The 16,382-nt window shown below is 34.9% G+C and overlaps 2 protein-coding genes and 1 non-coding gene across 5 annotated transcripts; 2 read left to right on the forward strand and 1 right to left on the reverse strand.

Moving 5' to 3' along the window:
• Window positions 1–130: 130 nt before the first annotated feature.
• TRNAG-UCC lies at window positions 131–202 on the forward strand. The gene has a single exon. It is a non-coding gene; the product is annotated as a tRNA-Gly (tRNA).
• A 266-nt stretch (window positions 203–468) lies between these two features.
• LOC111459667 (calcium-dependent protein kinase 26-like) lies at window positions 469–3,779 on the reverse strand. 2 transcript variants are annotated; one of them, XM_023102679.1, is made up of 5 exons: window positions 3,527–3,779; window positions 2,286–3,067; window positions 1,883–2,179; window positions 1,052–1,477; window positions 469–890 (listed from the first exon to the last, which is right to left on the reverse strand). In XM_023102679.1, exons 2-5 carry the CDS (start codon window positions 2,875–2,877, stop codon window positions 628–630), a joined length of 1,578 nt encoding a protein of 525 aa, XP_022958447.1. In that variant the 5' UTR covers window positions 2,878–3,067; window positions 3,527–3,779; the 3' UTR covers window positions 469–627. The 2 variants fall into 2 exon arrangements, with proteins under 2 accessions (XP_022958447.1, XP_022958446.1); XM_023102678.1 differs by having other exon boundaries at window positions 2,286–3,127; window positions 3,527–3,778.
• A 4,102-nt stretch (window positions 3,780–7,881) lies between these two features.
• On the forward strand, window positions 7,882–15,577 carry LOC111459665 (SPX domain-containing membrane protein At4g22990-like). 2 transcript variants are annotated; one of them, XM_023102676.1, is made up of 13 exons: window positions 7,882–8,189; window positions 8,299–8,381; window positions 8,597–8,698; window positions 9,146–9,257; window positions 9,805–9,925; window positions 10,548–10,859; window positions 11,076–11,183; window positions 11,312–11,766; window positions 12,777–13,075; window positions 13,529–13,704; window positions 14,263–14,453; window positions 14,572–14,705; window positions 15,092–15,577. In XM_023102676.1, the coding sequence occupies exons 4-13, from the start codon at window positions 9,205–9,207 to the stop codon at window positions 15,328–15,330; spliced, it is 2,088 nt and encodes a 695-aa protein (XP_022958444.1). In that variant the 5' UTR covers window positions 7,882–8,189; window positions 8,299–8,381; window positions 8,597–8,698; window positions 9,146–9,204; the 3' UTR covers window positions 15,331–15,577. The 2 variants fall into 2 exon arrangements, with proteins under 2 accessions (XP_022958444.1, XP_022958443.1); XM_023102675.1 differs by lacking the exon at window positions 8,597–8,698 and having other exon boundaries at window positions 7,883–8,189.
• The last annotated feature ends 805 nt before the right edge of the window (window positions 15,578–16,382 follow it).

Genomic DNA, 16,382 nt, shown 5'->3' on the forward strand with positions numbered 1-16,382 from the left:
AAACAATATTATTGTGTTATTATTATTCTTATTATCTGGACAAATTTATAACCGTATTTCGGAACTCTCATTCTTCAACCATTCAGTAATTTAACTCATATTTGTTCATTTACGTTGGTTACATCAATTAGCGTTTGTAGTCCAACGGTTAGGATAATTGCCTTCCAAGCAATAGACCCGGGTTCGACTCCCGGCAAACGCAGTTAAATGAACGTTTTTTTTTTCTTTTAATCCCTTGCCAAATGTTATTTACCAACTCCACTCCAAATGAGTTCATAAATATATTATCTCCATGCTGTCTTTTTCTTATAAAAAGGAAGGGTTTTTTTTTTTTAATTTTTTTTTAGCGAGATTCTTGTGTTTAGGAACAAAAGGCAAAAGGCAACTTTCTATTTCTTGATTATTTTCCTAGATTATTTATATGAAACGCGTACTCAGTCCATGAAACTTGAAGTGAAGAAGAAGAAGTTGAAGTTGAGGGAGTTGTCAAAATTATAGAACATGATATGCTGCCCACACTCTACATAACAACTAACTTTCACTCCTTACACTCAAACATTCACAAATCTCAGCATCATCCGCTGCTTTCCACCTTTCTTTCTATCATTCATGCTTTCCTAAACAATTTTAACAAACAAGTGATAGCGTAAGGGATGGGGTGGTCGGTATATGTGTGCACGATGCCCATCGTATAACTGATTCGGTCACGATCAGATTAAGCTGATCCAGTTCTCCAAGTCCGATTGTATGATTCCTTTTGCTTGGAATATTGGTCCCTCTCGACCCACCCGGTCCTCCCTTTCGAGTTTCTTTCCACTCCATTTCTCCAAACTTGTGCTTGCCTGGATTTGTTGGTTCCAGCAGAACACACAGCTTTCTCTTTATTGGTTCTGCATTTAAGATCATATGGTCCATTGTAAAACTAGAAGGATGGGAACATAAGGAATCGTCTGCTATTAATTAAAGTTCAGAGCTTTCACAAATTTGAACCCCAAGATCCTATAACTATAATCGATCAAATGAAAAGGGTCTGGAACTGAGAAAAACACACCTTCGTGAAGCGAATCTGACAGTGACAAATTTGCTTTGAATCTCATAGAACTGTTTCCTTGATCAATCGTTGAACACGGACTGACGAAGGTAAAGCTGGGAAGCTTTGGAATTGGTGATGAAGACTCGGTGGCTATATCTAATTCAACACAACTGCTGAAAGAAAATCCTCCGGGAACAGAACTCGGCGTGCCACTGTTATCCAAAAGGAAAGAAGAGAATGATGATTTGCATGTGAATACAGGTGAATGTCCCATTTGGTCCTCACAAATCACAGGATTTCCATCACTGAAGCTAAAATCCTGGTTTCTGACCATGAATGGAGCAGGCAACAAACTTATGCTTGCTTCCACCCGTCTGCTATCTCGGGCGTCTAGCTTTTCCTGCTCTTGAGATGCTTGGACAGCATCTTTCATCCATGAGTGAGCTACAAGAAAAATAAATTATGTTTTCTTTTCAGAGAGAAATAAGGAATACCGCACTTTGTTGGCACGTAGTGCACAAACTTATTCCAAAATTAGAAGCCAACACTAAGCCTAGACCATCAATACGAAAGCGCCAACAAACGTAGAATTTTGCATCACAACACACAATAATGAGGTCTGCAATGTTCCCATCCCAAGCCCAGAAAACTGGGCAACGTTACGTACAGCTAGCCTAATCTATGGCTTTTGGGCAGAGCCCTCAAACATGATGTTTGACAATGGTTCAACAGAAGCTGCCTTGAAGACATCCAAGAAAACAATCAATGGGACCTCTTCTCTAAATTCTTGATTGTTGTTTTATTTGGTTATGTAAAAAGCAATTCAGCCAAAAAGAACAACAGGATTACCTAGAACCTCCTTGGCAGTGAGCCGCTTTGAAGGATCGATGCAAAGCATCCTGGTGATTAAGTCCTTTGCAGATGAAGACACCTGATCCCAAAGATTAGAAGGAAAACGTAAATCTGCAGCTCTAACAGCTTCAAAAATTCTTGATTTTGTCTTGCCCCAAAATGGGGGCATCCCACTGAGAAGAATATAAAGGACAACTCCAGAACTCCACACATCCGCAGCTTGGTTATAGCCTCCGGACAGAACTTCTGGGGCGATGTAAAATGGACTCCCCACAGTACCGTGCAAATATTGACCTGTCGTCGGAGGACAAATGCTCGTAAGACATAATTTCGAAGGATGGTTTTTAAGTAAGTTTATGTTAAACACTAATTGGAGAAGAAATTTTGGAGATAAGATTACCAGGTTTGATATAAGTTGCAAGACCAAAATCTGCCAACTTAATTGGAGACGAGGAGGAGGTTGTGGCTAATAGAATGTTTTCTGGCTTCAGATCTCTATGAACCACACCATTCTCATGACAATATTTGACCACTTGAATTAGATGCCTGAAGATAACCCGAGCATCCGATTCCAAGAACCTGCCGTGCTTCTCAAGCTGGTGGAAAAGCTCCCCACCAGCACACAACTCCATTAATAAGTGCACACAATCTTCCTCCTCGTAGACTGCCTTTAGATCTACAACATTTGGATGCCCAGACAATCGAGACATTATTTCAATCTCGAGCTTAACACTGCGCACATCATCAACTGTCATCAATTTATCCTTGGCAATAGACTTGCAAGCTAACATCTCACCAGTCAGCCTATCCGAACACGACCGAATCACACCAAATTGTCCCCAACCCAATCGTTCTCCCAACACATACCGATCTTTTAAATTTGCAACTTGCGTAGTTTCCAAAATCGTTTCACTCAGGCTTGGAACTTTGAAACAGTTGTAGAATTGTATAGACTGCCCAATCTGGTCACTTTCGGTTTCACCGTGGTCCATACTAGGGCCACAAAAGTTCTAATGGCAGAACAGCTATAGTACCTCACTACTATATCCTAACTTATCAGATCACCCTTGATGACGTTTCAGAGACGACATTTCTGAAACGTCTGCCCATGAAAATTACAAAACAAACATAGAACAATGCACATTCATAACCTCATCCTCGTCCAACCAGGTTTAGCACAGCCTACCAAGTTAATTCGCCATATGAAATTCAGGTTCATGTATCATTTTTCAGCTATATGACCTAGCAAGTAGAGCGCAACAACAATTTTCCCATAAAGTTCAGAAATCAAAACAAACAATTCAAACACATCCCATCTTCGAAATTCAACTACTAATCACATACCAAAACTCCAGTCCACAAAAACAGTACGATAATCAAAAGAATCACAAGCCACAGAAACGGAAATTGAAACTTGAAAGCTGAAAAAACACCCACAATCACACACACACACTTCAACTACAGATGAAAATCGAAACGGACCCAAATGCAAACAAGGTCAAATTCGGATCGAGTAAATAAACCACCTATAAACACAACACGATCATAACTCCAGTATGAGAAGAACAAGTTCGAACATAAGAAGAGAAAAAGGGAAGGAAAAAAAACACCATAAAGAAGAAAGAGAGGGCGTGGGCGTACCGGAAGATTCATCGGAGCTCGATTATTTCACCCCCTTATCAAATGACTGAAACGGAACAAGAATCAGAGTTCAGAAACCAAAAACTCAGTGACGAAGAAAGGAAAGTGAAGAAACCAAGAGAAGGGGGTCGTCGAAACGCCATCGGGAACAAGTCCAGTCCATTAAACCTGCATCGTTCAAACCCAGTCGTCATTTTCCCACTATTTCAAAAAGGCTCTTCTTCCCTTTGCCTCCTTCGTGACCGTCTACCGGCTGGACCCGACTCCATTCCCCCCACTTAAAATTAATCATTTAATTATTAACAATAATCGTAGTTAAGAAAAACATATCCAATCACGCCACAAAAGCTTAACACGTGTCATCTAACCGTTCTTTATCCATATAAATAAGCTTGCTATAATTACGGTTTTGTCCCCCCACATGAACATGTTCTCAAACGATGGCCTACAACTGGAAACAACGTTACTTTATTCATGTATGAACATCATCCCTCCCTTTAAATTCAACCACTTTTTTTTTATATATAAATATATAATTTTTTCCCCATATATTTATATCTCAATTTTAATTAAGCAAATTAATATCTTATGACTTTTTTCTTTCTTTTTTGCATTTTCAAATTCTTAATTTCGATTGTGGATAATTTTATTGATAAGATTTCAGATTTATGATTAATTATCTAAATTTCGAGTATTTATCAGTTTTACTATTTATTTAAATATATAGGGTAAAAATAAATAATATGTTATTTTAAAAATAAAAATATTGGTATTTTATACTTTCAGTGTTATGAGATTAAAAGAGATATATAATAGACACGTGTCATGACCAATCCAATTGAAAAGGAAATGATGTATGTTTCTGAAATCAATAATAATTATCTTGAAATAGAAAATTTTTGTCCGTACAAAGTTAAACATTGTCTGATTTTTTTATGGTAAGACTTTAAAACAGAATACGTTTGGATTATCTTATTTTTTGATATAAAGAGAAAAAATGCATATTCTCATGTGATTGAAATTCGATTTTGTTTCCAAATATGTCCGAATTTCCAAAAATATTTTTTAAAAAATAAGGAATATAAAGTAGAGAATGAATGGAGTTTGTTGACTCCCAATTAAACTACTCCCATTTACTTAATTATAGATTATATCAAACAACGTGACAAAATCAATAAATATTTTATTAACATGTTGAGTTAATATTAAAAATAATATCGAATTGATCTACTATAAAAAAAAAAATTAAATTAATAAGTTGAGTTCGCAATAAAAATATGAAATAACATTAAAAGGAAGATTTTGGGTTTAATGTGTCAACTAAATACAAATTTATTTGTTTCACGGGTCATGAGTTGACCAAAATCCAATATTATAAGATAATCATTGACTTTATTTTTTCATTAATTTTTTACCTTTACGAATGTAAATTTATCGAAGAAAAAAAAAATATATTTGGGTTTATAATGAACGAGAGAATCGTTGCTTTTTGAACCTTGTAAGAGATTTAGAAGGCCCAATACGTGGTGGCCCAATATACAGGAAACTAAAAGTTGAGTTGGGCCCTTGATATCCTAAATCTTCCAGGGCCCAGAAAGCTGGAGGGTTGAAAAGAAAACGTGTTTGGGCAATCATTTAAATCCCGATATTGGTGGAGCACGTGAGATGCTGTGCAATTATGCATACCTCTCTTTTCACATGCTTTGTTTCTCCTTAAATTATAATGCCACGCTCTACTTCGCCAAACAACTATTCAAACTGTACTAACTCTCATCTTTCTTTTTACTCTATTTGTTCTCTTCAACAAAAATCTCACTATATACTTTTTTAAAAGTTAAAATTCGCCGTAAATGTATGAAATTAGTGCTTGTCACACCTCGTGTCCAAATTTTAGATTAGGATTTAGAATTAGGATTAGGCACTTGATGACTCCGACATTCCTTTGCATTACCTGCAACATAGTCACATTACTTACTTTTTGCTTATAAGTGTAAACACTGTGTACTTAACTATGAAATTTTCATTATGTGCATCTTATTGATACAAGTACTGAGTTTCATTTTCTAAAATAAATACAAATAAATCAAAATGCGGGTTAGCGATCCGATGATTGATTAACCTAGGTGGAGGGATTGGGTGGCAGGTGGGAAACTTTGTCATCCACATGTAGGAATTGGCCCGCATTCTTACAATTATTTTTGCCTTATGATTTACACCTCCCTCTTCTATTCATATCTTTCTTCTCTATATTCACTCTTTTCAAAGCCAAATTTGAATTTAAGTCCAATTTTGTTTTTCCTTTAATTATGTCATTATCAACAATGTGTATTTATGTGGACAATATTAGAGTGAAAAAAAAATGTCTGAACTTGAGTAAAAAAGTGAAGTTATTTTTTTTCAAAATAAATAAATATATATTTAAAGAAATAATTAGGGTGAAGATAAAAGAAGAGGAGCAAAAAGTGGATCAGTACATGTTCTTTTATTCTGTTTCTTTCTGCGATTCTTTTATTCTGGTTCTTACGACTTGTGATGGTCTTTTGCCCATCTTCTTCCCTTTTTCCTTTTTCACAATAGATTGTGGTTAGTTGGTGCTTTGTTTATCTGTCTTCCAATTTTTAATATTAAATAAATAGAGCTGCTACGCCCCTCCCGCGTGGCATATTGTCCTACGCCGTGTTCGATAAAAACGAATCGTTTCGGTACAGGTGTCTTCTGTGGTCCACCATTCACAGATCTCACTTTGCGGTGGCTTTCCACATGGTCAACTTCGATCGGCCACCTGTCTTCCACGTATGATCCTACGAACTCGCATATTTGTCGCCATGTGATTCTCTAGATCCTCTCTCTCTCTCTCTCTTCAGCTTTTTAATTTTCTTTTTAGCAAAAAAAAAAAAAAAAAAACTGTTTTTAAAGTATAAGAATTAAAGTGACATTGTAATATATAATTTTTTTAATTGTTATTGTAATATTTAATTCATCGCTACCCTATACACTCCTCACCTTGACATATATGAAAAATAAATATATTTCCTAATTTAAAAAGTAAGATTGATGAAAATTTTAATGACAATAATGATATGTAATATGTAAGGTATATAAAAATGATTGAGAATAATGAAATTATTGCTTATTAAGAAAGAAGAAAAAAAAAAAAGGAAAATAATAGGTTTTTATGTAGAGAAAATTTGAATTATTCGAATAATAGATTAAAATATAGATAAATAAGACGGTAAAGAGTATGAGATGAATATTAACATTATTTCCAATATAAATACTTTTGCCAAAATTGCATTGACAGTTCATACGAAGCATATAATAAAATTGAGTTTTGGATTTATAAATGAATAATACATTAAGCAATTAAATAAAAAGAAAGACGAAGGCGTTAATTAAAAATAAAATTGGTTTGCGGTGGATTGTGACTGAACTGGAGAAAGGAATTGAGATGGCGCTGACAATAGAATAAAAAATAATTTTGTGAGGGGTACTTCTCATATTTAATGCCAAAGAGACAATACAAATATTCATAAATACGGTGGCGCCCATCTTTCTTCGAGAACTAATAATTAAATTATATTATATTTTCTAGTTAATACTTAAATTATAAATCGCTACCTACTACTAGTATCCAATCCAATGATTATATAAGCGACTGTTCATCGAGGGAATTCGAATTAAATAAAATAGAACGATATATTTGAAACATGTTTAATTTTAACTATTTTATAAAATATTTGAATTTAAAAATAAAATAAAATAAAAATCCAAAAACGTGGTAGTAAATAAAGTGAATTGACTCACTGTTGCACTATCGGCCAACAAAATATGTGGTCACCAAAATGATCCGTCCATAATGGAGGCTTCCAATTCATTATTTGTAGGGCCGAAGTGATGGGAAAATATTATGGAATAAAATTAACATATTGGTACTTGACCTGGCTGTCAAAATATAATACTATTTAATTTTTTTAATTAATTAATTAATTAATTATATATATATATTTCTATATAATAACTTAACACAAAGAGAGTGATAGCGACTTCTTGCAAGTTGTGGATTTGGATTTATTTTTTTAAAAAAATAACCCAATTGCAAACAGTGTTTTCATTGCAAAACTGGTGTATTTTGTTGAAAAAAATTCGGGAAATTTTCATAATATACGATGTTAATAAAAAATATGAAGGTTTTTAAATTAAAGAAATACAAATTTTAGTTATTTTTACAATAAAGTGACAGATGTTAGTAAATCCAAATAAAAAATAATCCCAATTATTTACCGGTCAATCCATAATTGACCTAAGTTGTAATGATTCATGTAATGATATAAATAATTGGTTGAAAATTTTAGGAGTTCTCGTGCACGTTTATGATCAATAAACAAATAAAAATAAGAACCGTGAGTTTACAAATCGGTATAAGTAGAGACTAGATTCGTGGCGCCTAATTATTTCTGACGGAAGAAGCCACCGCCGTGACACCCAGAGCATACCATCCCCATCCCGGTGGTTTTCTTTTTCCGAGAATTTCTCCTCTTGATTCGCCATTTTCCTCAAATTTCTGTATCGCCGGAAACTAAAGAGTATCAAAACTAAATCAAGTCTATTCGAAAAGGATCCTGTTCTGCGATTTTGGGCTTTTGTTTCTCGATCCATCTTTCAGGTATGCGTTTCGTCCTTTGCCGCCATTACCTCCTTTTGCTTGCTTCTGGATATTATTTTATTTTCTTTCTACGAAACGCCTCTTGATTTTGTTTTGTTTCCATTTGTAGAAGTTCGTTGACGGTCATACAAGCTTCCATTTCGTCTGAAGCAGTTTCTGAATCCGAGTTCTAGAGATTTTTATCTCTCTCCGGTATGGCTTCTCTCGCTTTCTCTCTTTTCTTTTACTTTTATTTGTAACAATATCTCGTCAGAGCTCGTGGAATGTTTGATTGCTGATAACTTGCAAGGCGAAAGTAGAAAACCAATTTCGCTGTAGGTGCGGTGTTCACCTTTCTCTTCCCCCCCTCATTTCGTCGGTTTGAGTACTCTGTTATTGTTGTTAATGAACGAGCCTGCACCTTCTAGTGTTTTGGCAACGAAAAGTAATGTTGATTGGATTTCTCTTCCATACTATCAATCGAAATGAACGAGAACTTCTTTAGGAGCTCTGTCTAGGAATATGAGCTAGTAAGTAAACGCATCTACAATCATGTATTTCAACCTTTTCCCCTGTTACTTGATGATAAAATTTTGTATTTGTATAATTATAAAATGGAGAGTATTTGATCGTTGATGTATCTTTAGAGCTGACTAGTTATGCTCATGTATCTATAAATTTTCTATTTCTATAATTATAAGATGGATATAGAATTGACTAGTTAGGCCCATGTATCTATAAAAGATGTCCATTGTTTTTCAAATGTATATAAATTTTTGCGAGTGAATTAAACTATTTTGACATGTATGCTATATATATTCAATGTTTTAGCATAAGGATGCCGATGGTTTGTCAGTTTGTTACAGGGGAAAAAGTGATAGTCTCATCCATTGTTGGGACGAGTTTAAGAAACTAATGCTACTAAAATACACATGTCACTATGTGATGATATTAATAACTTCTTGTTCTCCTTGCAGGCTGTATCTCTGTGTATTCAAGGCCTGGTTCTAAGTACCAAGCTTTTACAAATCAAGAGATGGTTGCCTTTGGAAAGAAGTTAAAGGAAAGACAACTTGAAGAATGGCAAGGGTAAGCGTGATACACCAATATTTGTTTTGCATTATTCCAGTTATCTTGTTTGAGGAGTATGCCAGCAACCCTTCTTTTAATCAAAGGGAAAGATGTCTGCATAATGATACTCTTTACTTCCTATGTGGAGTTCTATTATATTAATAGAAGTCAACCATTTATGCAGAATCTTGGATTAATAATGTGCTTGAGTTCAGTCATAGTCTCTTTGGTCATTACTCTCTCGAATACTTATAAGAACTAAACCAATGGTCATTGGCTAGAGTTGCATTTTACTCGAACAATAGCCATAAATTCATCATTAGGACTATACTTCATAAATGTGAAGTAAGAAGTTGAGTTAAGAATACAGCTAAAATAGATTGATTAAAATGGTATATGAATTTTCTATTGTTATTTCGTTTTAGAAGGGAAGAAAAAAGACGTTAAATATACTTTCTAAATATGATTTGGAATTTTATGTGCGTGATACTTTTACCATTTTTTATGTTCTGAATTATAAGCTTTTGCTGCTATTGTTTTGTTTCATATTTTTGTTTTTGTGCAGATATTACATCAACTATAAGCTTATGAAGAAGAAGGTAAAACAATATGCTCAACAAATGGAAGTTGGAACACAAGATCGTCGGCACGTTCTCAAAGATTTTTCAAGAATGCTGGACAACCAGGTGTGTATTGCTCATCCCTTTTCTTGTGAAGAATTAATTAATGCTTTGATAAGTGATGGTGTATGCAGATAATTTCTTTGTCATGCTTGTCACCTGAAAATTTGTTATTAATTTATTGTCTTGCATAGTAGACGATGGTTCATATTTTAAATCCTGAATTCTAATTTAAGTATTCGGATTAGGAATTTTTAAAGTTTATTTGATTATTGTACTTTATGTTGTTAGCTCAAAAGAACTGAACGTGGTATATTATATCATCAATTTTAACATACGCACACGCTCGAATAGATAAACCTTACGTATATGACAAGAAGCAAATTACAAATAATTGTGTAGGAGACTCGGTAAATATTCCCCATCTCTCTTTGTCATTGTGTGTTTATATAGTAAGATGCACGTATTCAACCATGCACCACACATTTCCTTCTAATTGACGTGGTGGAATACTTTTAAGATTACAAATCATAAATGCAGGTTTTTTTCATAATTTTCTGAGCTAAAAATCACTTTCCTGTTTCTTTGCTGCTTTGGAACTGCATATTTCTATATTATGAGGTTGTGTAAATCTAAGTTATGCTTTCATCTGCTAACAACTTTGAAATGCATTTTTTGACAAAATCAGATTGAGAAAATCGTACTTTTTCTGCTGGAGCAACAAGGCCTTATTGCAAGCCGTATAGCCAAGCTTGATGAACGGCTTGATGCTCTTCAAGAAGAACCTGAAATATCCCAGATAACTGAATTGCGAGAAGCTTACAGAGTAGCAGGCCAGGATCTTTTAAAGCTTCTATATTTTGTTGAGATAAATGCAATTGGTCTGCGTAAAATACTGAAAAAGTTTGATAAGCGGTTTGGCTATAGATTTACTGATTACTATGTCAAAACACGTGCCAACCATCCATACTCCCAACTGCAGCAAGTTTTCAAACATGTGGTAATATGTCATTTTCTGATGCTGATTTTTGTAGTTTTGTCTCATTAATAGTCTTTAAGGGACTTCAGATGTGATGTCTTGGAACTTTTTATATTGTTCTAGATTCTAAGCCGTATGTCTGATTTTTTGTATATGTAGTAAGTACAGGTGGAGTAACTTGTAAGCTTCATTTTTATTACCCAAATAGTATTTCACCAGCTTGAAATGAACTTGTAGGGAATAGGAGCTGTTGTTGGAGCCATATCACGTAACTTGCATGAACTCCAGGACCGTCAAGGAAGAAGCTATCTATCAATATATGATCAGCCTGCTCTCCCTCTCCAGGTTGGTAGTACACTCATTTTGTTGCTACTTGCTTTAATTGTCAATGCTTCCCATAGCCTTTCCCAACAAATGTAGCAGTAGTCGAAAGGTTACTTCAGCTATATTATTTATTCGGATTCCCCATGCAGGATCCTGTAGTCGATTCAATTAAAGCTGCTGTGGACAGGTTAAGTAACTCAACAAACTTCCTAAACTTTTTGGCTCAACATGCCCTCATTATGCGAGAAGAATTGCCTGCTCCCGTTGAAGAACAAGTGGATGATAGCAATTATCACTTCATGTCTCTTTTCTTGAACTTAGCGAATACCTTCCTGTACATGGTCAATACATATATTGTGGTCCCAACCGCCGATGACTACTCCATGAGCCTTGGAGCTGCAGCAACTGTATGTGGTATTGTAATTGGAGCAATGGCAGTTGCACAAGTGTTCTCATCAGTTTACTTTAGTGCATGGTCAAACAGATCTTACTTCAGACCTCTAATATTTAGCAGTGTTGCTCTCTTTTTCGGGAACCTCTTATATGCCCTTGCTTATGATCTTCAATCACTCTGGGTTCTTTTGATTGGGCGTCTTTGCTGTGGGTAGGTAATCTCTTTTTTATCTTCTTATTTTATTCTTTTATCAGTATTTATTTCTTTACTGTATAGTTAATTAGAATACAGCTCATATGATGTCTACGTTTTTTCTTTCTTATCATAAATTAATGCTCAACGTGCTTTAGAGGTCCATATGAACTGCCCTTTAGGGATGTCTTTTTCTTTTGCATTCAGAACCTCATATGACCATTGACTCCTTGCGTCTGTACCTCTCCAAAATTTCTACCAGGCATGTCACTAACCAGAACCAATGAGAAAATGACTTCTCCGAATTGCCCTAAATTATTTGTTATTTCATATATGGGCCATTCCATTTAGACATACTTTCACATTTCTCGATGGTATCTGAGTGCCCATAGTCTAAGGTTGCTAATGTCTCTCAGCTGATATGCACTGCCCATAATCTAAGGTTTCTAGTGTCTCTCAGCTGATGTGCAGTTTTGATCTTAAATTTGGTGTAGGAAATAAATAATAAACGTTGACTTGTTTTTGGTTGAGTAATCATTTTAGTAATGTTTAGTTAATTTGATCATTAGTGCTTTAATTTTTGTCAGTTCCATTTTCTGGCAAGTCTAAATAGCCAGGCCTTGATTGTGTTAAGGAGCTTTTGGACTTAATAAATTAAAAGAATTAGAGATACTGGAGGGTTCTCCTCGTTTTACCATGGATTTGGCCTAATCATGGAAATTTACTTCATCAGTCTTATCTACCTTAAGAAAATAGGAAAATTCAGAATCCAGTTTAAGCTCAAGGTTACTTGCCGTCTTCAAAATATAAAGACTTTGCCATAGCTTACATGAAATGAGAAATAGTCTTTTTTGAAATGGTTGACACTATCTTGTTATATTGGTGTGGCACAGATATTCTGAGGAGACTCGAAAATCTAGAACTGACTTTGAATTCTCCCTGTTGCCTTTAGTGGGGTCAAAGCAGTGAGTTGGGAGATCTTAACAAGTATTTATGACGTTTGACAGAACTGTATTTTTCTAATGCAGATTAGGTTCTGCTCGGGCTGTTAATAGACGTTATATCAGTGACTGTGTGCCACTAAAAATTCGCATGCAAGCATCTGCAGGCTTTGTTAGTGCCAGTGCTCTAGGAATGGCTTGTGGACCAGCTCTTGCCGGATTACTTCAAACGAAGTTTAAGATTTACAAGCTAACTTTTAATCAAAACACTTTGCCTGGTTGGGTTATGGCTGTGGCTTGGCTAATATATCTAGTATGGTTGTGTATCTCATTTCGTGAACCTTCACGGGAAAATGAAGAAAATACTCAACAGGAATCAAGTCAAGGTAATTTTATGTGTTAATTGTTTGACCTGATAAATGATCACATGAATGGCATTACATTTTTATTTATCATTTTTTTTGGGTGGGCACTTCCATATGGTAAGGTCAAGTGCGTGTTTGTTATTGCGTCCACCAGTTACCTTGATGTGTTTTTTTGCAAAGGAAGAATAAATTTTATCTGGTTCAATTGAAACTTTTCATTGCTTCAACATTTGGAATTTAGAGGCATCACTAGGACATCTAATTGCACTTTTCTTTTGAAGGATAATAATTTATTTTAAGTTAAATTGCAAGTTTAGGCCGTTAACGGTTAGGTTTGTATTTAATAAGTCACTGTGCTTCACCAAGTACTTAAACCTTCAATTTTTTGTCTTAGGTCTCTCAACTTTAAATCAATTATTTCACACATTGTCAAAACATGCTAACTTTATATATGTTGTCAATGTCAATGAACAGTTCAAAACGACACACTTGAGAAAGGTCTTCACCAACCATTGCTTATTACTTCACTGGAGAAGCCATCAGATGAAGATGACCCAGAAGTTGATGACAGTGAAGAAGCTGCTGAGGAATCTCGCCTACCAGTGACTTCTATGGGTTCAGCTTATAGATTACTCACTCCTTCTGTTAAGGTATCTTCTGTAGTCTAGAGAGTACTTGGGTTTTCACATCATTCATTATCATTAAATTGAGTGATTGATAATTTGGTGTTAGCCTTAAGATAATTTGAATCAAGTAATGGAAATTGGGTGACTAAAGTGCCCATCTTTTCATGCCAACAATGGTTTTCAATGAATTTTTGAGTTTGTGGTTTAACTTTTGGTGACAATCTAGTTTTATTTATGGACATGAAATTTGAATACCTGCTGAATAATGCTGTCAGCGGAAATCTGCTACTTTAAAATGCTCAACAAATTGCCACACTCTGTCCGAAACGGATATGGATAAAGCCGACATTGGAACTGTTAATAATTCCCTTGGGATGTTTCAACTGAACAATGTGTTCACGTCCCAAGGACATATAGCAATCTAGCTACTGTTGTAAATGACACTTTTACTCCTTTTTCTTCTTTTTTTAAGATAACGTTTCTATCAAGCTCCTTTTGTTTTGTTTTTTTTTTTTTAAATGACACCTTTTCTTTTTGAGTTTGCATGTCATCATATTTTAAATGAAGATTTGATGTCTACAGGTTCAATTGTTGATATATTTCATGCTCAAATATGCAATGGAAATTCTACTTTCGGAGTCTAGTGTTGTTACCACATACTACTTTGGTTGGTCCACAAGCTCTGTGGCAATTTTTCTGGCTTGCCTTGGCCTGACAGTTCTCCCAGTAAATATCCTTGTCGGTAGTTACATTAGCAACATGTTTGAAGACAGGTAATACTTCAATGGGATATGGGGAAAATGTATTAAGTTTTCCTTCCCTCGATTTTTCAAGTTATCTCTTTGGTAACTTCTCTCTCTCACGTATTTGATTTCAATATCTACCTTGCAGGCAAATACTATTGGTTTCTGAAATCATCGTCTTGATAGGCATCCTCTTAAGCTTCAATGTAATAATTCCATACTCTGTGGTTCAATATGTTGGCTCAGGACTTATCATGTTTGTGGCGGCAGAAGTGCTTGAAGGTGAGAAGTTTACTGAAAGTTGACCGCAATTTAAGAACACTTCTAATTAATTCAAACTGTTCTTCCGCTTCTAATGATATTTGATTGTGGCTATAAAGTTGCTGATTAATATTTAAAGCATTCAAGAAAAACAGAACATGAAAGGGATTGGTGTCCAATAAGAGAAAACAATGAATCCACCAAATGTCAAAAGTTACTTACTGAACTCTGCCTCTGGAAACTCATGCATCTTATTAGGATTATATGTTATCTTTTTGGTTTAGGATTGTTATTTTCATTGTAGTGAACCACGTAAAGCTTTATCCTTAAGAAAATCAAAGGATGATTCTTATTCTTATTTTCTTTTGTTAATGACACAATTTTGCTTTTGATCATGTCTTACACAGGTGTTAACCTGGCACTTCTCTCCCGAGTCATGTCATCTCGGCTCTCACGTGGAACCTATAATGGTGGATTGCTATCAACTGAAGCCGGGACTATTGCACGAGTGATTGCAGATGGAACTATAACCCTTGCTGGTTATTTGGGCCGAAGTAGGCTCTTGAACGTTACTCTCATTCCCTCTCTCCTTATTTGTGTAGTCTCCATTGTTTCTACCTGCTACACATACAACTCTCTATATTGATAGTGATAGCATTAGGTTTCTTCTATCCATCAAAATCCTTAATTCTTTTCACCGTGTCCATTCCTTCTTCAATGTCTTGCCCGGAATTATCTCTTTTAGAACATCTATTGGATTTTGGATTTATTGCTCTCATATTTTGGCCCTGCTCCTCAACGTACATGGAATGCTTGTTTCTTATTTTACATGTGGGATAGAGAGGCTTTGGTCTCTGAAAATAAGTAGAAATGATTTGTCAGTAAGTCGCCAATTTGTGAGATTTTGACTGAAGTTTATTGTTCTTCTCCCATCCACATGCCTTAATGCTCTGTTTATTGGAAAAGCTGAAAGATTTTGGACCACTCATTTAAATTGAGTGAGTTGTAAATAGGAAATGCAAACGAATGGTCCAAATTTAGTTGGCAAAAGAGGGAGTGAATCTCCATTCCTTTCCTGTGGGTTCAGCTACAATAAGTGTAGGGATTGCAAACTGTAATCTCATCCAATGCTAGGAAATTTACTTTTGGGTCTTGCAAGGGAGGGACAGTCTTTCTGCTGAATTGTACTTGTACTACTGAAAATTTGTAGTTGGTTTAAAAGATTGCATGGTTTTATTTACATAAACAAGTGTTACATTCGTGAATTAATGCAACATCGCACAATTGAATCGTGGGGATCGAAGAATTAGATGGATATGATCAATATTTTGTTGGAACCACTTTTCCTTTTTTTTTTTTTTTTTTTTTCAGATTAAAAAAATGCTTTCAAGTATAAGGTTTTACCACGGGGCTGCCAGGTGGGCACGGTCCGAATATAGGGTTTTAGAAGTGGATTCTTTATGGGTTGTTGATGGCTCCACTTTTCATGATTCTCCTGGAAAACCGACCCTCACACTTCTGTCATATGTTTAATCATCATAAACGGAGTATATGTCAAACTCGAATCTTCAATCTTCAAATATTATTGAACTAAAAAAATGTATTTTTATTAGACTTACATTTAAAAAGTAGTCATATATTAGTAATAAAAGAGCAAAGACTCAAATTAACTAAATAACCAATTTAAGAAAACTTATA

The sequence above is a fragment of the Cucurbita moschata genome, unplaced genomic scaffold, assembly GCF_002738365.1.
Source record: "Cucurbita moschata cultivar Rifu unplaced genomic scaffold, Cmos_1.0 Cmo_Scf00022, whole genome shotgun sequence".
Taxonomy (NCBI): domain Eukaryota; kingdom Viridiplantae; phylum Streptophyta; class Magnoliopsida; order Cucurbitales; family Cucurbitaceae; genus Cucurbita; species Cucurbita moschata.

Excerpts from the sequence above, each read along its gene's own strand:
- LOC111459667 (XM_023102679.1), bottom strand. The coding sequence starts at position 2,877 with ATGGACCACGGTGAAACCGAAAGTGACCAGATTGGGCAGTCTATACAA. Across the intron at positions 1,478-1,882 it reads CACTGCCAAGGAGGTTCTAG|CTCACTCATGGATGAAAGAT; the intron begins GTAATCCTGTTG and ends TTTTTCTTGTAG. Across the intron at positions 891-1,051 it reads GTCAGATTCGCTTCACGAAG|AACCAATAAAGAGAAAGCTG; the intron begins GTGTGTTTTTCT and ends TCTTAAATGCAG.
- LOC111459665 (XM_023102676.1), top strand. The coding sequence starts at position 9,205 with ATGGTTGCCTTTGGAAAGAAGTTAAAGGAAAGACAACTTGAAGAATGG. Across the intron at positions 9,258-9,804 it reads CAACTTGAAGAATGGCAAGG|ATATTACATCAACTATAAGC; the intron begins GTAAGCGTGATA and ends GTTTTTGTGCAG. Across the intron at positions 14,706-15,091 it reads GGCGGCAGAAGTGCTTGAAG|GTGTTAACCTGGCACTTCTC; the intron begins GTGAGAAGTTTA and ends TGTCTTACACAG.